At 42.3% G+C, this 22,068-nt stretch overlaps 1 protein-coding gene across 13 annotated transcripts in view; it reads left to right on the plus strand.

Moving 5' to 3' along the window:
- The window catches only part of LOC311170438 (schwannomin-interacting protein 1), a gene marked incomplete at both ends in the record, with an annotated part of 491,191 nt that extends 470,659 nt beyond the window's left edge, over positions 1-20,532 (plus strand). For 9 of the 13 annotated variants that reach the window (XM_084232819.1, XM_084232812.1, XM_084232817.1 and 6 more), the window contains 5 exons: positions 12,564-12,681; positions 13,797-13,994; positions 14,860-14,983; positions 17,799-17,892; positions 20,481-20,532. In XM_084232819.1, coding sequence (XP_084088945.1) covers positions 12,564-12,681; positions 13,797-13,994; positions 14,860-14,983; positions 17,799-17,892; positions 20,481-20,532 — 586 coding nt within the window. The remainder of the gene's footprint in view (positions 1-12,563; positions 12,682-13,796; positions 13,995-14,859; positions 14,984-17,798; positions 17,893-20,480) is intronic. The other 4 variants (XM_084232818.1, XM_084232816.1, XM_084232815.1 and 1 more) reach the window with 2 other exon arrangements.
- Positions 20,533-22,068: the final 1,536 nt, after the last annotated feature.

Consider the following 22,068-nt stretch of genomic DNA (forward strand, 5'->3'; position numbering starts at 1 on the left):
CGGGGAGCAGAGCAGGCAGAAGGACCGAAGCACACTGCTGAGGGGAGCAGCGGGCGGCAGGAGAGGTCTGCGCGCCATGTGGGACCCTCCTCTGGTGGCCGGGGAGCAGCCGGGGATTGAACCGGTGCCGCAGAGGCCGCGGGCAGCTTCGCAACCCAGCGCTCTACCGCTGCGCCACCGGGGAGGCCCTGAGAGCAATAAATTTTAAGGCTAAAATTTGAGGTTAATTGGGACAGTAAACTTTAGGAGATCTTGGACAGGGAAAGTAAAAAAGAGAAACTCTAAGATAAGAGCTGGGAAAATGGGCACATCTTCCCTGGTGTGGCGCAGCGGTTGAGCGCTGGGTTGAGAGGCTGCCCGCAGCCTCTGCAGCACCGGTTTGATCCCCAGCCACCCACCAGTGAGGGTCCCCCCCAAAAAAAAAGAAAGAAAATGGGCACATCTGCCCGGAGTATAGTCACTAGGAGGAAGAGCCAATCAAAAAATAGTGTGGTGAGATTTTAGAATGGAGGGAGGAAAAGGTTTAAATACCCCTAAACATAGGCCCACAACAGCTTCCTTGCCCCTCCCAAGTACTTTCTTCCTTTAAATAAACTTTACTTTCTTAAAGTTTGTTTCTCTCTGCTTACTTATCTAAAATGCCTACAAATTCCTTTTTATAGCTTCGTGGGACAAGAACCTGTGGTGGTTCAAGAGCTAAATTACCCACATCCTCGCACACACACACTCACACCAGCATCAATGCTGTTTTCTCCTTTTCCATTTTCTATTTATACTTGCTGTCTTCCTTTAGTTTCAGTAAAATTTCAGAAGAAAGCATAGAAAAGTACCTGTGCTCAACGTGTCATGTTTAAGTAGACGTTGCAGGAAGGTTTACATTAATTTTAATAGCAGAAGTAATCTCTTCAAATAAAATCCTGTGCAGGACTCAGTGTGTAAAACAAAGCAATTGTCCTGTGGTTCAGGACTGAGGAGAGAACACGGGATACCGCTGCCCAGAAAATGCCTGCTTATCATTTCCCTTCAGTGCCCCTTTCTGCCCATCCGTACTAGCCCCCAAAGCCCACCTGAAACTCTTCTGACAGAGCAAAATGTGAAAAACACTGAGTCATCTGCCCCCTTGGGAGACATAGCTATAAAACACATGTGTATTTCACAGTAGCATAGCAAGCTCCACTGTTGGCTCACCATAAGGAAGAGTATTTATATCCTGTTTTTTCTGATGCTTTCATCTTCAAATTCTGGGATGAGATCATCTTTGAGAACACAGTGACTTTCTGAATTCCCTTAGGATAATGAATAATGAGACTTAATGTTTCTAAGAAATGTCACTTTATCTCTGTAAATTTAAAATCTGCGAAGGCTGCTGTCCTTCTCCCTTGTTAGCAACAATGTAGAAAAAAATCCGCATTTGCAATGGTGTAACCCATAGTTCCCATCCCTAGGAGATTAACTTGTTTCTGATGTGTTGTGATCTCTGGATTCTTCATTGAACTTAAAACACCTTACCTCTTACAAAGGTAATTTTGGGATGATAGCATGTTCAGGTCACTTACATGTGCTCCAAATGCACCAGCAACACGTGTTATATAGTCACATAATCAGAACCACAATCTTACATGAATTTACTACTATGAAGGGCTTAGTACTCAATTTTAAATGAAGTTAAGGATTTAAAATTAAGCTGTAAGATGCTGAGCTTGCTTTTAAGGCAGAACTAACCCAGCTAAGTGGGATCTTTGGCAAAATGATGAAGTAACTTTTATTTGTGTATTTTTGAGGATGTGCATTTATTTGTAAAAATTAGCTTCACTATGTGAGAAATGATGAAGAAGCATGAGGTTCTGGGAAGTATTTAAGCTGTTCCTGTGAATGTCAGTCCTGCTTAGTCACATTTGGGCTTCAAACCCACTGTTTCTAATTGGTACTAGCTCCTAAGGCACTCTTTAAAAGAGTGACAAGCTGTTAAATGTAACCTGGGCTTCCAATAACCCCATGAAGACATTTCATGCCCAATACTACAGCAAAAGAATTGTTGATATTGCTTTATAACTCAACTAATTAAAGTGACTTACACTGATATGTGGCAAATACAGGAAGCACCATTTTTGTCCTTCAAAATCTGTTAATCCACATAGTCAACCTTTTCAAACTGAGACTATATGACCTTTTTGTCTTTTTTTCTATTGAAAAAATGTTTCAGTTTAAAGCTTTTAGAAGCTTACAGGAAAATGAATTACCTATTTTTGAAATATGTTTCTAAGAAATATTCAATTTCCTTAAGTTCTTGAGAAAAATAAGTATTTCTTCTATTATTAGTGAAATACTTTCCTATAAAACATTTTCCCATTGACCAAATTAATTTTAAATAAGTATGATATTTCAGATTCTGAGTTTACATTTAGTGTTATTAAAGGCATGAAACGGGCTTAGCTATCCTGAAAATATAAGACAGAGTGCTCTTTTTAGACATCTAGGAAATCTTTCTATTTTGAAACATTACGGTCTCATCTGACTTTGGGGAGAAAACTTTCTCCCCCTGCTCCATCCTCCTTATCTCAGAGTAACCACAAAATCTTTCTGATTCTCACTTCTTTTCTTACCTTATCCCAAAATCAATTTTATTTACATATATGTAAATATAAATCCAGCCTCATACAGTCTTTTTTACAAAATGTGCATTGGGAATGCTATAACTAGGATGGCTCTGCCTCCTCTCTAAACACTCTGAACATTGTGAGAAACAGGGATCCCCAGAGACCTCTCCAGCAGCTGGTTTGAATAATGATCACTGTTTACTTTTCTCAACCATTCCAAGTTCCCAAACCAAAGCTCCTTTCTTTCTTATTCTTACAGGTTTGTTGGTGAATGACTGAGTCAAAACCAGTACCAGATACCTTCCTTTTGTACTTGGGGGCTTGGGGGCACCACAGCCCAGGGAGTTGTAGCCAGGGGACAAGTAACAGAAAGAGTCTCAAAGGAGATCAGATTTGCAGGTGCTTTGCATATGAGAATCTGTGTACATCATCTACCATAGGAATTACAGGTTGAACCAGCATCTCTTTGCCAGAAACATGAGTCATTTTCTTGTCTCTAATAATAAAAATTTTGCATAATTTCCTGGAAGAAGTAGCAGAGCCATCATTTGTACTCATCTTGAGTTAGGGAAGGTTGTCCTATTTCAGTGCAGTGAAATTTGCTTTCTGTGGCATCTTCCTGCAGTAGTAGGTACATACAATAGCAATCTACTCAAAACATACAGCATATCTTTTAAACTTCATATAAATCTCATGTGTGTAATAATACTTTGCTTTAAAAAATACTTTCTATTAAGTAATACCAAGGTGTGATTCATGGCAAATGAGACCTTACAAATCCCTATTTTATACTATCTGAAAATCCGCTGGGTAATCTACAGAACCTTCTCGTTTTTTATATCCCCTTCAAGAATTACTTCTACTATTCTAAAATATTACACAATTTTAAAAGTGAAACAAGATTTGAAAAGGATTTTTTTGAGGACTAATGAGATTAAAATGGCAAAACAAATTTAATTATGTAAGCAATTCTTCTCTTTCACAGACCTGAAAGAAAAGCAAATTAGTATTTGTGAAATTTTCTTTGTCTAATAAATAGCCTCACTTTACAATAATGCCAATGACCCCAGTTTAATTAGGTGCAATTAATTTTGTGCAAGTGAAATTTGACATCTTGCTGGAGGCATAACCAGCTGTACCCTGTCTTATGAATTTTTTTTTTATCACCAATGAGAATTCAATTGTCAGAGCTATTGCAAAAGGGTGGGAGGCAGGGAGAAAAAGGCCACAGGGCTGCATTTTACATTTAAAAATGGCTCCAGTGGACAGCTGGATGTTTAATTAAAAGAGCTTCTAGGAATGATTTTTCATTGGTGCATCATCTTTTGACAAGTTATGACTCTATTACTGCAATTTGCAGTGGCCCCACCTGTGGGTGACACACACAGCTCATATGGGGACTGGCTCCTTTGAGAGACTGCAGAGGCAGTCACTGCTACTAGAAAACACCCCACTGGCCAGGTGAGCTATTTCTCCTGGAGGTTTAACTCAGCCCTGTTGTCCAGTCTTGTAAAATTTTCTGTGCCTCTCAGATTGCCCTCATTCAGATGATCACACAATTAAACCTGTGGTAGGGTTCGAAAAAACCCACTGTCAAACGGTAACACATGCCTCCTTAACACTTGGAATGTTTTTATTTTAGTTATTGAAAAAAGTCCTTTTAGATTTATTTAGATATACATTTTTATCACACGTCTTATGCATACAGAAAGAAGGAGGAAAGGTGAATTACATTGGTTGAGGCATTCCTAAATCCGTTTCACAATCGAAATCCAACCTTCCTCTGAACCACTTTCCCTTGGAGTCATAGATCTTTGCTTTTCCCCTCAGTGTTACCTTTTGTGCATCGTCCTTCAAGCTGCTGTCCCCTGTGCTGCAAATTGTAATGCTGGAACCTTGTCCTTCTTAGCAGAAGCCTGCTGGCCTGCCACAGGGCTGCCCTGGTTCTCACCTGGTTTGTGGCTGGCAGGGTCACAGCTCTGGGGAGCAGTCAGGCCACCACCTACCTGGGTGGCCATTTTGTGAAACATCTCAACTGCAAAGAAGGCAAACTATGAATAATTACACTTCACAAAGTCAGTACAGTTCAGGAGCTCTGTAGTGTTCTTTTTAATGACTGCATAGAATTCAAATGACCACTAGTTACTTGCTCTGGAACCAAGCCAAAATGGCTTGTTTGGTTTTTTTTTTTAAATATAAGCTATATTTTTTAATGAAAACTGGTGAAAGCAATGATTCACTGTTCAAGAGAGTGAAAGAATTTGCAACTAAGATTTTCACATAATCCAGTCATACTCCTAACTCTTCAACTGCCATGTTTTACCCCAGAAGGTAGACACGCGCCGCTCAGCTCCACAGTTGAAATGTATCAGCTGGCCAGGCAGACACAAGTTTAAACTCTGCTTGGGCTGAGCGGAACAAGTGGGCAGGTTGGCTTACAAATACAAATGTTCAGTGCATACCAATTGCTTTAGAGTCTACAATCTACTGCAGATCCAAGGAGGAGAAGGAATTAAGAACGGGCTGGGAAAGGAAGCCAACGATTGAATCAGAGAGTACAGCTACAGAAAAGTTCACTTACATGAAAACATGTTCCTTGCTGCCTCTCCAAAGGCTCTCCACCACCCCAGCCCTCCGCCAGAAACAAAAGCCTGACTCATACGTGAGTCAGGATCCCTGCTCAGCTCTCCGTGTGTCAGGTGCTAGTCCTACTCACCTTCTCTCCAGCAACAGGCACACTGCCGCTCGCCCATCTTCTCTCCCTCTTTTTAATTCCTGCTAAATGCCCACACATGGCAGCTCAGAGGAGCTCAAAGGAGAAACATTCAAAATCAACTGAATTTCTTCCACAAAAAAAAAAAAATAAGTATATTTCATGTCATTTTGTTCTCTGTGTATGTCTCCACATTTTTATTTACAAAGTTGGAATTATACTATCCCTACACTTTGTAGACTGGTTCACTTTTTTCATTTAGTGATACTTCAGGAACATTTGCTCATACTTGTAACTGTTCTTCTATCCTATTTTTTAATAGCTACATAACAGGCCATCATCTATTTAGCCATCATGTACTCAATCTCTTGTTAGACAGTGGAGCTGTTCCAGTGTTTTGTTTTGTTATTGTTTGGCTTTTTTCTTTTTTTTCTTTCTTCTACGATTCATTCTGTCTGTTAAGGTACCCTAGACACTCAAGACAGACTCTACAATAATGAAATACCAGCTTTGTGACCTTATATAATTTAACCTCTGAGTCTTAGTTTCTCTGTGTAAAAGAGGGTTGTACTACTCTAAGTGTATCTGAAGATTAGAGACAGTAGCAGTGCATAGTAGATGCTCACAAATGATGACTATTTCAAAATGTAGATTGCTTGAGAGTCATTTGACTTTAGTTGAAAGTAGACCATGTTCGGTACCTTGGAAAAATAGCCCTTTTAGTCTAGTTGCAGAAGAGGCCTTCCCTCTTCAATTCATGCCAGAGAATATTTCTGGTGAAAAATGCATCTTCCTAACATTAAGATCCTATCATTTGAAATCTAGTTACATTCAAGTGGTTGTTGGTAGAGCAACTGAACTCGGGTGTGGAATGAGAACCAACAGCTATCTGAGCAACACTCAGACAATTCTAGAGAAGCCTCGTCCCTCCAGAGAATCCTAGGTTAGGATACAGGGCTGAGCATCATCAAAGATGCTGGATCCCTTTCCTGTTAGCTTCCCGAGCAGTGAGATGATCCTGTGACATGTTTTTACAACCATCATGTGAACAGGTACAGGTGGAACTAGCTTTAGAAAAGGGTGCAGAAAAGAGAGAATGTGCAGGATTAGGAGAGGAAAACCCAGAGAAGGCCAGATGCCTGAGTCCTACAAGATAGGAGATCAGCATAGGACATAAGGAGACATGGAGCTCCCCACTCCTGCCAATCCCTCTTTAGCATATATTTTGAAACTGCCCTTATCTTTTCTGGGCACAACTGCCAGAGAGATATCTCTGCCATCTCCTGCATTTATCCCCCACCTTCCCTTCCCCCCCCACCCCCGCCCACTTCACCAAGAGCTCTTTTCTTCTGCAGTTTCATGCTCATTCATTCTTTTTGGTTAGCACCTTACTTGCTGATGTTCAGGTAGTAAAAGTATCTCTTTTTCATATTTAGATAGGTGTGTCTGCTAAGTCTCTTTGAGTTCTACTTATTTCATATTTCTATTTGTGTTTGATTTAATGATCTAAGTAACTTAGTGCCTGTTAGATCTAGTTTCTGTTCCTGATTCAGTAACTCTGCATCCACTTAATACAGGGGTCATGAAGCAGCTAGTAAGAAGCATAAATGAGTGAAGTAGCCCAAATAAAAGGGCAATAGGAAGTAGCTGCAGCTAACAAGAAAGTATGTGCCCTTGCCTAACAGGACAGCAGTTCATGTAGTTCACAGAGATGTTCTTACCTGATTCATCGAGTGAATGAATGGAGTGAACAGTTAAACATCTCTTTTCTATTATGAATTTAAAAGTTGTTTATAATCCTTTGTGTGTGTGTGATAGCATATGTTGGGCAAGCAATATTATTACCATTTTTAAAGTTTTAATAAATTATCATCCCATGCATTACACACCCCTCACCAGAAGAAAGTAAATACAGCCCCACTAAAGTAAGGTAAAAAATATCATTACATTTTCATAATGAATGCTGGGAAGCAGAAACTTTGCCTTTCCTCTTTAAAAAAAAAATAGTAATAGGAACTGCTATAACTTGTGGTAAATGTCAATATGGAACAGTAAGTGGGAAAAAGGAAAAGAAGGAGCAGGACTTGGGGGGTTGAATTTACCAAGGAACAATAGCACCTCATTTTAATCTACTTTTGTACTCTCTATAGAGGCACTACACAGAAGATCTACAAGTAACCCAAACTGCAAGTGTCCCACCTTCTTTCTTCACAACAAATCCCTAAAAAAATAAAATGTTTATTGTCACCCCATAATACAACCCATAATATATTCTATCCCCTTTAAAATTCTCATGAAACAGCAAAGTATATGGCATTGAAAATATGAGTGATTATTCATTATGTATAAAACCTTTGAATAATGCATCAAAGATCATTAAAATAAACGGAAATAATGCATTTAAACATTGGCCAAAAATTAGTCAGGGCTATTGAGTGACAAATGGTGCAGAAGGCAGTGGCTCCTACACACACCCGGTTAGAGTCATAATGAGCAAAGCATGATTGACATCACAGGCATACGACATATGGAGAGTTCCATCTTGCTCTGTTTCTTAAGGAAACCATACAGTTGCCCTGAAATTATGAGCACCTACAGGACACATACAGTACTTAAGATGTACTTCCAGACACAGGCAGGAGCTAATAAGGCGAAACCTGAGGGTAAGTTTAGGATGGGAGAAAGGCCACTGGATCCAAAACCAGAAGTCCCACTAGAGTGTCATGGTGTGATGTTGAACCAGGTACCTGTTGCCACAATGACGATGCATAGTAAATACCACATGCATCCGGGCACAGTGATAAGCATTAGTTTCTGCTGAGGAGCCCATTGGTCAGATGAGCAATTCTGGGGCTGTGCACTAGGCAGGCCACGTGGGTCCACAATGGCCATGGGAGAAGGCTCCTTCATGCTCCTGGCTGAGCTCTCGTGTCTGAAGCTTCAGCTGGGACAAATGCCAGTTGAGCTCGTTGCTGTGAAGTCACCAGCAGGCTGACACCAGACTGTCCTGGACTGATGCTGAGGGCAGGGCAGGCTCATTGGGAGACTCAGAGCTAGACCACAGCCACTTCCTCTTCGTTCTGTTGGCCAAAACACCATGACACCCATCCAAGATGAGGAAACTGACTCGTCTTGGGGTGGAAAATCTGCAGTCACATGCAGAGGAGCAGATGGGGGAAGGGGAGAATCAGGATCTGTCACAGGTGACTTCTCTCAGTGACTGTCTCACCTGTAATCCACAGGTGTTCAGCCTGAGGGGAGAATGCAGTGAATATACTTTCAAACTAAAATTCTGTGTATCAGTTGAAGTGCTAGCCAAGGGGCAGTGCAGGGGTAAGCCCCAAAGAATCTTAACATTTGTATGTAGTTGCTGGTGGTCTACCCTGGGACATCTGTTTTTTCTAAAATCAGGAAACAGGGCCTCCCCTGGTGGCGCAGGCAGTTGAGCACAGTGCTGTGAAGCTGTCCGCAGCCTCTGCAGCGCCGGTTCAATCCTGGCCGGTCAGTGAGGGTCCCACATGGCACGGCAGACCTCTCCTGTCACGCCCACTGCTCCCCTCAGCAGTGTATTTCGTCAGTCTGCCTGTTCTGTTCCCCGCTCTGTCTCTGGTGAATCCTTTTACCCTCCCACACATCTAGCCTGTACCCCGGTTCTTGTATAAATAAATAAACAAACAAATAATTAAATGTTAAAAAAATAAATAAATCAGGAAACACCAGATAGTCTGGGATTCAGAATCAGACTCAGATGGTCCAATTCAGTCACTGCACCCCAGGCTCAGGTCAGTGGTCTGGTTCACAGTGACTGCAGCTCCCCCCCACCCCCGCCACCATCAGAACTTTAGGGCCTTCCCATTCTCTTGGGGAATAAACTGATCTTAACCCTTTATGTTGAACGATGAAAAATGTATCTTTTGTACCATATCATAAAACCAGGCTAGGTTTTTGAGCCATCCTCTCAGTTTTAGAACTTTCATCTCTCCATCATCCCAGGTCGGGGGCATGTTCTAATAATGCCCCTAGTGATGGTGGTTGGAAGGTAGCATGAATGTTTGCTAAGAAAAAGCTTCCTCTGCCGAAAAGCCAAGCAGATGCTGGTGCTGAACAGCTTCTGAATGCATCCCTGCCATGCTCAGAGCTATTTCTGCTCACACCCAAAGTCAGAGGACACCTCATCTTTATCTCCTGGCGTTCCCAGCATTCTTCATCCAGGACACCCTCCTCCAGGCCCTCATGCCCCCTGCCGGCGCTCTGGACAGCAGTGTGGTTCTCCTCACCGCCTGGCAATGAGAGGAAACGTCCCAGGCAACCAGGCATGTAGACCTTTCCAAATGAAACCGACAGGCAGCCAGCCACAAGCAGCCTCTTGCACTCAAGACTCTGGTAAATGCCACTCGAAATGCTGAGTGACCTTGGATAGCATCAATTATGTCATTAATCAACAAGAGGAGACTGGTGGTTGTTTTCACCTCAGCCTGTGCTGGAGCGGTCTGGGCACTGGAGGCCTGGCAGCTGGCAGCTGGCACTTGTGCAGACTGTGTGTGCAGCAGGCTGTCGGTGGGGCCGGCGCCTCACAGTGTGGGGCCAGAACCCGGGGTCTGGGTTTCTGTATGAGTCTCAGAGCAACCAGACCCTTGAGTGGGAAGGAACCGGAGCAGGGGTCCAGTCTGTGACTCTGATACATGTGACCCCAGGTGGCCTCGAGTGCCCCACTGTCAGGCTGCCGTGGGAATACAACTGAGTCTCCCCAAAGCTGCTTCATCTTCAAACCTGCTTAAAGGCTAAAGGCACACAAATCCATCTGGAAGCCCGTGTCCGCTTTAAGATATCTTTACTAAAATACCCTCTGAACCATTAGCTGTTAAGTCCTATAATTTCCTTTTCCTGAGAGCAGCATTCCTGGGGATCGTCACTGTAAGGAATTAGAAGTCTCACCCTGTAAGAAGGTCTGTGCAGGTTCCCACGGTGATAATGTGGCACTAAGGCGATTTTCTGAATTTCTACCTGAGGTGTTTTTTCATTTCACTCTGATCTCTAAGTCCGCCCCCCCTCCCTCCACCACCTTTTTATTCTTTGCCTTTGCTGAGTTAGAAACACTGTATGAGAGAGTTGATTTAGGTCTGAGTTAATCCTCAGCACAAAGATCAGTTTAGGGACAGAACAACAGAATTTATGATCAGACTGTCTTCAGAATAAAGCGTATCTTTGGACATCATAAGCCTTATTTTCTAATGATATTGGGTTATTTTATATTTGTGTAGCCTGTGATTCCAGTGGGCAGACACTTCTTATCAAGACTTAAGTCCTTCAGTAAATAGAAAATGCTACATACGCCTGGATTCCAGTTAGAGTTCATTTAAAATATGTCTGTTTTTAATTTGAAGTTTTATTTTCACCATCTCCCAACCCATAGATCTTGAATTTTATTGTTAAAAATGGTTTGATTAGGATTTGTTTTTTTTAACCAACTTCTATAATAAATTTTAAACTTAGCTTATGTAGGATCAAAGGATAAACTGAACATATTAGATTACTCCATTTCCAATGGAAGGAAATTAAGAGGAGATAAATTCCAGCTCAGTAGAGCCCAGGATGCCTGATAGTTACAGACAGCTGGAGAATGCTGTCTCAGGGCTGACTGCCCTTTGGCAATCTGTGACCAGGTCACGTGTCGTCATGTCTGAAATTGTTTTCTTTCATGGAGGCTTTCAGTAGCCAGAGAAAGGAGGATAAGGAGCCTGTGTGGAGCACCTGCTCCTTGCCAGCTCTGAGCTAGCTTCCCATCTTTCCTTCAAAACACTGAGTTGGGTATTATTCACCCCATTTTACAGATGAGGAAACTGAGGATCATTGAGGTTAAGCCATGTGCCTGGATAAAGAAGTGGGGGGGTTCAGAGCTTTGGTCCGATGATGCCAAACTCCCCTGAACTGACCACAGTGGACCTTTACCTTCCACACCTTGGGTCTCTCTCCTTGCCATCTCCAGGGCAGGAGGGGAACAGAGCTAGGCCAGCTGAGGGAAACACTCATTTCCTTCCTAGGGAAGTGAGCAGGGCTTCCAGTAATTATAGGAGTTAACAATAGGTGGCAGTACATACATATATCTTGAGTTCCATCGGATTTTCTTTTTCTGGGGTCTGTATTTTTTTTTTTTTAACCATACAAGCACTTTACATGAGTCATATGAATAGTTTGGATCAAACTTTCCTATCCACTAGGGGAAAAAAAATAAAAACAAAAATGACAAATTGCAGACTAGTTGCTTTGCTTTGTCCCTTTGTGCCAATGCCAAAGCAGGTTTAGCATCCAAGACCCTAAACCCAACCACAGCCCTGCTGCCCAGGAGCCACCTTGGCCTGTTCTTTCTCCTTACACTTTACATGCAGAAAGAGCTGCTACTAGGACTGCTGAGAAAATGATTTATTTAACACTTTATTGCAAAATAGCATTAAATATGTTTGACTTCAAATGAAAAGACAGAGTGTGTAGCAGATACACGGCCAGTGACCACATTCCCAGCAACATCTCCCCTGGAGTGTCAGGACTCGACAGGGTCAGGACAAGCTCCAGAGAAGCCAGAGTCTCCACGTATGTGCAGGCAAGACTGGACAGCCTTCCTGACGAGGCTAAAGTTGGCTTCTTTTCTCTAGGGTAGACCTGTGGGGTTTTCTTTTTATCATGACGTAAATGAACTGCCTTGGTTAACTTTTGAGCAACTGCCTTAAATAAACTTTTCTTTCACATGACCTTATTCTATTTTGGGGGGAAGGAGTCTTTCTCCAGAGAGTCTGAGGCCTGGGTGCTGGCTCCAGTGATCTGCTTTGGGTTGTTGCCATGGGAGAGACATGGGGATCCTTAGTGACAGGAATGTAAACCCAGTGACTCTGTGTGTGTGTGTGTGTGTGTATTTTCACATGTGCACACGCACATACCATCAATGTGTTTGGTATTGTACTAAATGTTATATTATGTGACCTTAAATTATTTCTCACAGAACATGAAATTGGTGTGGAATAAAACTGATACAAGATTAGTAAAAGGTATCATTTTGTTATGTATGTTATAAATAAATCGTCACGATTATTAACCTCTAGCCAAAGTTGTCATCTGTAACTTGGGAGTAGTATCGCCATCTTAACCTCTCCATGTGAGGAACACATAAGACAACTTTCTTTTGAGACCAGGCAGTTGTGCTACCTATTGCCAGGTGACAAGGAACCGAGTGGAGTGACGTCCTGTTTGCTTTCTCACAGCCTGCAGAGTGGGATGAACCTGCAGATCTGCTTCGTCAATGATAGCGGCAGTGACAAGGACAGTGATGCTGACGACAGCAAGACCGAAACCAGCTTGGACACCCCGCTGTCTCCCATGGTGAGTCCACGCTGCCACTGTGGGTGATGTGCATGCTTTCCTGTTTGCTAGCTTCTTTGTTGTTTGTCAAGAACAACATTGCAGACAGAAGTCTTCCTTGTCATTTCTTGACATGGTTTGGCAGTGATTGGAAAATCAGTTATGATATAATTAGGGTAACACATTCTGTTAAAGTTAGCGGCTACTTTTGTATTAAGCCAGATTAGCCCTAAGCAGTTAGGAATCAAGAGTGACTACATGCCTGTCCTTCCTCTGGGGCTTGGAAATATGAGCAGACTCACATTTTAAAGACGGGGTAGCGAGGCTGGCACACCAACATTGCTCAGAGAAACAGCCAAATATGAAGTGCTTACTGCTCCAGGATGCTTGTGGCTAGATTCCCTTCTTTTCTGTGAGGTCTGTCCACCACCTCTCCTGTTAGATAGGACATTGTCATGGACTTTGAGCATCATATAAGGTCAGAGCTTGGGTGGATTCCTGAGATCTTGTTGACCTACGAAGAAAAATACTGCCTTAGAGGCCTCCCTGGTGGTGCAAGGGGTTAAAGCACTGCACTGTGAGGCAATCCACAGCCTCAGCAGCATGAGTTCGATCCCCGACCAGCCAGGGAGCAACCCACAAGGATAGGCAGACCTCTCCTGTCTCGTCTGCTGCTCCCCTCAGCAGTATATTTCGGTTGTCTGCCTGTTCTGTTCCCAGCTCTGTCTCTGGTGAATCCTCTCACCCGCCTCATCTCTGGCCTGCGCCCCTGCTCTTGTATGCATAAATAAATAAATCTTCAAAAAAGAAAAGAAAAGAAAAATACTGCCTTAGCTCTGGATTAGATATTTCCCTGTGTCTGGTCACTTCAGGGAAGTTTTGAAACCAATAATTAAAGAAATCTCTCAAATTTGTCCTAAATGCATGCTACCTATTATTAATTATGTTACTCTTTATACTAAAACCAGTCTATTATTGACACTGGAGGGATAAGCTGCTCTTTAATGTCACACCTAGTGGTGAGTGGAGTAGCTGAGGAGCGGTCCAGTCACTCTTCGGGGATCAGAAGTCCATGTCCCCTCTCCAAAGGTGGCACCAAGACAGAAAGCTCAGGGCTGCTCTTTTTCCCTTCACAGAGCAAACAGAGTTCTTCCTATTCCGATAGAGACACTACTGAAGAAGAATCCGAATCCCTGGATGATATGGATTTTCTCACAAGGCAAAAGAAATTGCAAGCTGAAGCCAAAATGGCCCTTGCCATGGCCAAGCCAATGGCCAAAATGCAAGTAGAAGTGGAAAAACAGAACAGAAAGAAGTCTCCCGTCGCTGATCTAGTAAGTAGCTGGCGCTGAAATGCAACAAGCATGTGGTGGCTGCACGTGGTTGACGCTTATCCCAGTCCTGTCCCACAATTATGCAAACTGGGGTTTCTCCAGGCAGTTTGTTAAAAGTACTGCCATTGAGAAATATTTCATTTTGTTTCCCTTTCCTTCCTATGTATCATGGAAAGAGACATAAGCAATAGATTTCACAAAAGTAAACTTTGCCCTTGATTCTTGTCTACTGTTTCTTAGCTATATGGGCATGTTCTGATGCCCTCAAAACAATCTCAGTTTAAGAACCTGTTAGTTGCCGCACTCACTTCTGCTTTAGCGCTCATGCCCAGCTAGCAGTGACCACAGTATGGCAGAGGTCAGGAGAGACCTGGACTTTGGAGTTTAAGTCTCACTCTGCATTGACCTCGTTACTCAGCTTTTTACATTATGCCCATCAATAGCATGGGCATAATAATACCACCTGTGTCAGGTGAGATACTTATGAGAAGTCGGTGAGCCGATTCCAAGCACAAAGAGAAGTCCCTGTAGCATGGGATGGATTAATAGATAGCCAACATTAGTAATTTTATATGTGTCATTGATACTACTTGGGCTCCCCAGCATTTTACTCATAAAAATAACAGCTGTCACAGCCTGGGTTAAAGACCAACCCAAAAGCTTTTAAGTTGAAAGTGTAACGTTTTGATGTCAATAGCATCTTCGACAATGTGGCATGTGATAAGGTGAAACAGGGAAAACCTCCAAGCGCAGAACCTGAATGGAGTGGGGGAATGAGGGTGGATCTGTTAGGAAAAAGCTGGTCTTGTGTTCGGAGTGCTTACTGCCCTGTTGACACCTTTGTTTCTTCCCTTTGTGTCTTCAGCTGCCACACATGCCTCATATAAGTGAGTGCTTGATGAAAAGGAGTTTAAAGCCTGCCGACCTGAGAGACATGACCATCGGGCAGCTACAGGTGATAGTCAATGACCTCCATTCCCAGATAGAAAGTAAGTGTAAATGTGCTTGAAATGGGATGGTCAGTGTCACCTGTAATAGGATGTGCTCGCTCCCATGTGCTCACAGGGAGAGGAAGAGGAACACAGGCTGTTTTTGTTTTTATTTTATTACTGTAAGATGTCAAGACCTTTAAGAGTTTTCTGGGATTCACAGAGGTTATGGGTCCTCTTTATTCATTTTATTTTTTTTTAAAGATTTATTTATTTACTTATTTATGCAAGACCCAGGGAACAGGCCAGATGCGCAAGAGAGTGAGAGGATTCACCAGAGACAGAGTGGGGAACAGAACAGGCAGACTGACAAAATACACTGCTGAGGGGAGCAGCAGGCGAGACAGGAGAGGTCTGCCACGCCATGTGAGACCCTCGCCGGCCGGCTGGGATTGAACCGGCGCTGCAGAGGCTGCGGACAGCCTCACAGCACTGCACTCAACTGCCTGCACCACCAGGGGAGGCCCCTCTTCATTTTTAATCCCCAGCTCCTCACACAATGCCTGACATAGATCTGGCTCACAATATTTATCTCTAGAATATAACTGAGTAATGACAGGTCATTTCTTATACCATCTACCATCAGCTTCATTTATATATACTTTTTTTGAGGTATCATCATTATCAAATTAAATTCAATTTATTTTGTGGAGCTCCAGGTAGTGGGAAGATATGTGACTAGTAAGTGAAAATTACCGGGTCACAAACTATGGGTCTTTCTTCCCCAGCATAAAGAGGACCTCTAACGCAGCATACTGAGGGGTGGTGAGTGAGTGGTATTCACTTGGGGTGGCTGGCCACGCAAAGAATTGGTAGTTGATGAGCCCATGGAAGAGAATGTGCTAGTTTATAGAGCTGTGTGAATCTATATTAAGTCCTGTGGACTTGCAGATTAAAAATCAAGGACACATGCCAGATAGCTGCATTCAGACAAACCAACAATAAAAACACATGTGGGAAGCAAGTGGGGAAATCTAAATACTGGCTGCATGTTTTATTAATGGTTAATTATTTAGTTACGATAAAAGTGTTATGGTTTTATTAAAAAGTCCCTGTCTTTTAGAGATACATACTGAAGTGTTTGTTGATGAAATAATATGATGGATGGAATTCACTTTAAAATAATTAATTGGAGACGGGAAGATAGATGAGTCAGGATTAACCATGAGCTAGTTATTGGTAAAGTTGGCTGTAGGCTTAGTTGATTGGACTATTCTCTCTGCTTTGGTAACAGTCAAATACTTGGGCCTCCCCGGTGGCGCAGCAGTTGAGCGCTGGGTTGCGAAGCTGTCCGCATTCTCTGCAGTGCTGGTTCAATCCCTGGCTGCTCCCCGGCCACCGGAGGAGGGTCCCACATGGTGCGCAGACCTCTCCTGCTGCCCGCTGCTCCCCTCAGCAGTGTACTTTGTCAGTCTGCCTGCTCTGCTCCCTGCTCTGGCTCTCGTGAATTCTCTCACCCTCCCGCGCTTCTGACTGTACCCAGTGCTTGTATAAATAAATAAATAAATCTTTAAAAAAAAAAAAATCAAATACTTCATATGAAAAAGAAAAGATCCTGTGCACTAAGGGGTTACATATGTGGGCACTCTGCTGAATGCTAACAGTAATAATAAAAGGTACCCCAAGAAGACAGTAGGAAAATAGAGTTGAGTGTATTCGATGCAAGTTAACATGTTCAGTATTGTTTTAAATTAAAAAAAAAAAATTTAACATTTTAATTATGAAACCATACATTCACAGGACATTTTTATTCTACCACTATATTTTAATTTTAACTCACTGTAAATTACAATTGCTATTCTTTAAAAGACTTTCTGATATTTTACCAATGAAACATCATCCTTAGGCTTAAGTAATAAAATTGCCTCTGGTCCTTTTCATGAGTACATGGAATTTTAGACCTCCCTGTATGATTCTTTTTTCTCTTTTACATTGGAAACTAGTCTGAACTAAAGGCAGTTCAATGCATTATTTGAAGAGTATTTCCAAAGGGGTCCCAGCAGAACACCCCCTTCCCTTCTTTTGTTCCTGGGCCCCGGACTCTTGCTAAATGAAGGCTCTTCCCCATGTGCCCAGACCTGGAAGCTTTAATCCTATCCTTTTGTGGGGAAAAGCAAAAGGGAGTCTGTGCTTGTTGGTAATTTTCAAGGGCAAAAGCCAGATTAATTCAGAGCCCTTGATTTCAGGAGGAAGAGGATTAAAAATATTCCATCTCTGTATTTTATTCCCCATGTAAGTCCTGGGGAACATTTTCCCCAGCACCCATTGTCCAGAGATTTCAGGGGTTGTGTCTTTACATTCACAAATATGACTTTCCAGTATTTTTAGATAACACATTTACCTGGAACAACCTGCCACCCCTTCCCCAGAGCTCTGGTATTTGGGGTGGGGTTGGGGTAGGGGGCATGTGATGTCAAGTGTCGGGACCCCAACCTCAGTGTGGGAGGAGTGTCCTAAAGATGAGTGGCCAAACCTTACTGTGCTGCAGGCATTTTGTTCACATGTCTTCAAGACAAAAATCTTGCTTTTCCTAAGAAGTTATTTTCCTAACAGCCAACAGTTTCTTTTCCCACTTTAAGATGAATGTAATTGGAAATACTGCATACTTTACTCCTCTTTTTCCAGCACTCTGTAGTCATGCAAACTAGTCATGTTCTCAAGCTTGTGAGAGGCTAATATAAGAATTCTAAATTTTAGCAAAATTCACTTTTGTTTTAGATATATGTTGCATATATAATAGTCCATAAGTAAGCTACATATTCTTACTGGCGTGCAATCTTACCTGTCTTTAAGTGCTGCCCAATCTTTTCCTCAGGCCTGAATGAGGAGCTGGTGCAGCTGCTCCTCGTCCGGGACGAGCTGCACACAGAGCAGGATGCCATGCTGGTGGACATTGAGGACTTGACCAGGTCAGTGGGCTCCGCTTCCCCAAGAGGGAAGGAAATCCGTAGTCTCAGGTCTAGAACTAGGGCAGGAGCTGGCTCTGGAGAATGCCTTCCCTTCCGTCCCGGAGTGACTCACCTTGTCTCTACTAGTGTCAGCAGCCTACATGGAAGGGAAGTGGCCAAACTGCTGCTTCCCAAATTTTCATAGCCATCGTCCCTTATCAGGGACATCAATGCATAAGAAGTACTGACCCCCAGTCATTCTGCATGGGGACTGTCACCTGAAGAATTGGCCTCGGGAAGTTGGTTTTAAGCCCCACTCCTTTCTGGTGTGTTTCCATGTGATCAGCCCCATGGTGGAGCCACAGAGTGGCTCTGGCTGTTCGGGGGCCCAACTCTTGGTCACCCTGATTATTCTCACCAGAGGAAGCTCTCAGTCCCGTTTTCTAGCTTGGCCTGACTCCAACCACCTCTCATTAAGAGGAGAAGCTTGTTTCCATTCTTAGGCATTGGGAACAGGCTAATGCTGATCAGATCTTGCACTTCTTAGTAATTTTCCTTATAGAAAAGCTATCTTGGATGCATGAAATTTGGTGAATCCTATCACTTAATACCTACTGTGGCATATTTTCTCATATAGTTCATACAAAGTCTTTAAACCAGGAGGGAACACTTATTATTAATCCCAGAAATGGCATTTAGCGAGTAGAAGGCTCCCTGAAGACAGAAAGAAACTGCTGTTGTAATAACCTAAGAAATTAACCATGTGACCCAGATCCATCCCAGAAGCTTGCAAAGGTAGTGGAAATCCTCTTAGCACCTCTTACAAAGACCCTCTCTCAGTGTGGGTCTGTTGCTCAGGCTTGCAGTGAGTTTTTTTGTACCTTTCAGTGGGTAATCATAAGAAACAAGCAGGCAGAACCATGAGGTTAAAAGGAGAGGTGTCACGAATTCAAAAATGTTGGAGGACGCCTTTAAATTGGAGCTGTCCCACCACGAGCAGGGACACAGCCTGCCTGCAAAGCTTTTCATCTGGTGAAGAGAAGTTTCTGCATGAATTCCTAGCTGGAAAATGTCACTTTGCTGATGAGGGAATCAGAAGATACTTAAATGTACCTAAAGTAGCAGCCCCAGAGGTTTGCAGCCAGAACCCAGAAGCATGAGATCAGGCTCCAAGGAATGCTGGGAAATTCTGTTTAATCTATCCAGCTCCCACTCAGTGCAAATCTGTGGTATCCCATTTTGCCTGCATAGTAGGACCACCTGAGGAGCTTTACAAACTGTTGATTCTGGGACCCACTCGAGTCACTGTTGTAATTATCCTGTGGGGTGGCCTGGACATCAGGGCTTTTTAAAGCCCACCAGGTGATTCCAATGCACAGTGGTATTTTAAGAACCTCTGGTTTAGATGATGCCTCCTTAGAGAAGTACTCCCTGACACCCCACCCCCAAGTTTGGGGTATGCCCCCTCTTGTCTGTATTCCTGGCAAGATGAATCTAATCACATTATGTTATATTTGTCTGCTGTCGCCCCCAGACCCATTGTAACCATCCCACTCCCCAGAGCAGAGACAATGCCATTTTCACTCATCACTGTGTCCCAGAGCCTAAGACAGGGCCTACCCTGCACATAGTAGGTCCTCAAGAATGATTGTTAATGAAAAGGAGTCCTTGTGGAGCTTGAGTGGAAATGCTGGAGCATATGAAATACCTGTTTTTAATATTTTGAAGAATCTTCATAATGTTTTCCATAGGGATTGAACCAGTCTACATTCTCACCAACAGAATATGAAGATTCCTTTTCTCTCTCTATCCTTGCCAACATTTTTTGTTTCTGGGTTTTTTGACACTAGTCACTCTCACACGTGAAGTGGTATCGCATTGTGGTTTTCGTTTGCATTTTCCTGATGATAAGTGATGATGTGCACTTTTCCATGTGCCTGTTGACCATCTGTATGTTTTTTTTATGAAGAAGTGTCTACTTAGCTCTACTACCCATTTTTTTAATTGGGTTCTTTGTTTTCTTTTTGTTGGATTGTATGTGATCTTTATAGATTCTTAGCTGTTGATTGGAAAGCCACTTGTCAGATGTATGATTTATCGTTGTGTATTTAGATAAAGCAGCCACACTGTTACCATCACAATGCCTAGTTTGACTTTTTCCTTAGCACTTATTTTCCATCTTCAGTCGCCTTATTTTCTACTTATTCCCATCCTGTCTGTTTCTGATGGAATATATGCTCAAGAACAAAGCCTTCATTGTCTCTCACCCCCAAGCCCCAGTGCCCAGAACAGTGCCTGGCACATATAAAATATTTGTTGAATAAATTATCCCAAACACTTACCTCTTCATTTTTAATCATAGCACTTTTCTTCTTAAAGGTAATGTTGCCTACAAGTCTCAGGTCACCCCAATAGTGTATTAATCAAAAGAATCATACATAGAACATAATCACTGAAGAGGGCAAATCTATTTGAACAAAGTGCTGTTTCCCAATGTTCTGAGTTCACTGTGAATAACTCTGTATCTCCATTTGGAGGATATTTTAGCTGTTGATTGGAAAGCAATTGGGACCTTTTTTGCACTAAATATTGTATTATTCATTTTACAGACATGCTGAAAGCCAGCAAAAGCACATGGCAGAGAAAATGCCTGCAAAATGAAGGGAAGCCATCCAACCAGAGGGCGAGCTGGAATTTATTTTGCTTCTGTGACTGTAAAAATGCTGTTGCTAAAGGTGGCGCAGAAACAAATATCAGTGTTAGTCATTGATGATGTCTGAAGCTTAACGTCCAGTGATTGGCCTTTGCTTCTTAATTTATTTTAATTTTTTACTGTGCCACTAAATATCAGGCATTTTAATAAAATATTGTTACAAAAAATGTACAGTACTTACACCATCACAAATCATGGTTAATCAGAGAAGGTAGTTTTAACTTTATTTTTATTTGTTTAGGGATTTTAAGTTGGAGCAGTATTTTGCATTGACTACTTTCATTCTTCACTGTAGTTTTAAGGACTGTAAATGACGGTGCTATCCAAGTCAGAAATACATGCCTGCCTCGTAGTGAACTTGTAGCTCTCGGTAACATGTATATTTTAATCAGTTTTCAACATTTTGTGAATGTTGACTACCTGAAGTTCATTTTTAGATGTGCTATTAACATTCTGTTGGATTCAGAAGGTTCCTTGAAAGTTTTATGTATAAATATGTAAAATAAAAATTAAAACTTTGTTTCATATGATATGTCCTTTTGCTCAATAGCAAGTCCTATTTTGGCAATTTGTCTTCCCTCCTCACATGTCTGCAACTAAATTGACCACCAGGAAGCTTTCATCACAAAGTGCTGCAGAGAACAGGCAATGCAGTGAATTGCCAGGAAGATTGTGCAGATGTGTGAGTGAATGAGAGAGTGTGTGTATGAAGTGTCTGTACTGTGAGAGGGTGTGTGCAAGAGAGAGATCCAAAGAAGGCAACATCAGAACCAGCATTTCTGTTATTGCTGACAGTTATGCATCTGGGGAATTGTCACACTTTCCCGTGTTACAGCTGCTGGTCTTGCTGGAGCCTGTTCCTGCATCAAAGCTCCATTGACCACTTTGCCACATGGAAATAGGACGCTGCCTTTACTCTTTCCCAAGACTGGTTGTTGCCATTTTTCGATTTTTAACCTGTCTCATGAATAAAAATATCAAGTCAAAGTCATTCACCAGTCATTCCCCAATAAGTAGAGAGTGTCAGAAAATAAATTCAGTTAGTAAATGTCCATGCAGGGATTGGAAAACCATGAACTAAAGTCGAGAACATGCCAGAACCGCCTACAATCTATCTGGTTTCACTGCAAGTTCCGTGATGTAATCTGAAGTAGAAGTTTAGCAGCTGTCTATGTTTTCCCTTCTCAAAAATACCCAGGTAGTACCTTAATTAAAGAGTTGTCAAATACCATAAATAGTCTTCTACTTAGCAATATAAGTAATCTTATGGTTTAACACTAATTGTTCTTATGGACCTAGGTAAGGCTATTTTCATTTAGAATAAAAAACAATGCAGCCACTAAATACATTTGTTTTTTGTGAGCTTGCTGCAGAACATTGAGTTAAAGGGTGGAGCTCAAAGTCCTCTCTGCCCAAAAACCTCTTAGCCCAAGTCCTACACCAGCCTGGTGATCTGGGGTCCCCCCTGAGAATTCATCAATAGC

This window comes from Talpa europaea, assembly GCF_964194135.1.
Source record: "Talpa europaea genome assembly, chromosome: 4".
NCBI lineage: Eukaryota > Metazoa > Chordata > Mammalia > Eulipotyphla > Talpidae > Talpa > Talpa europaea.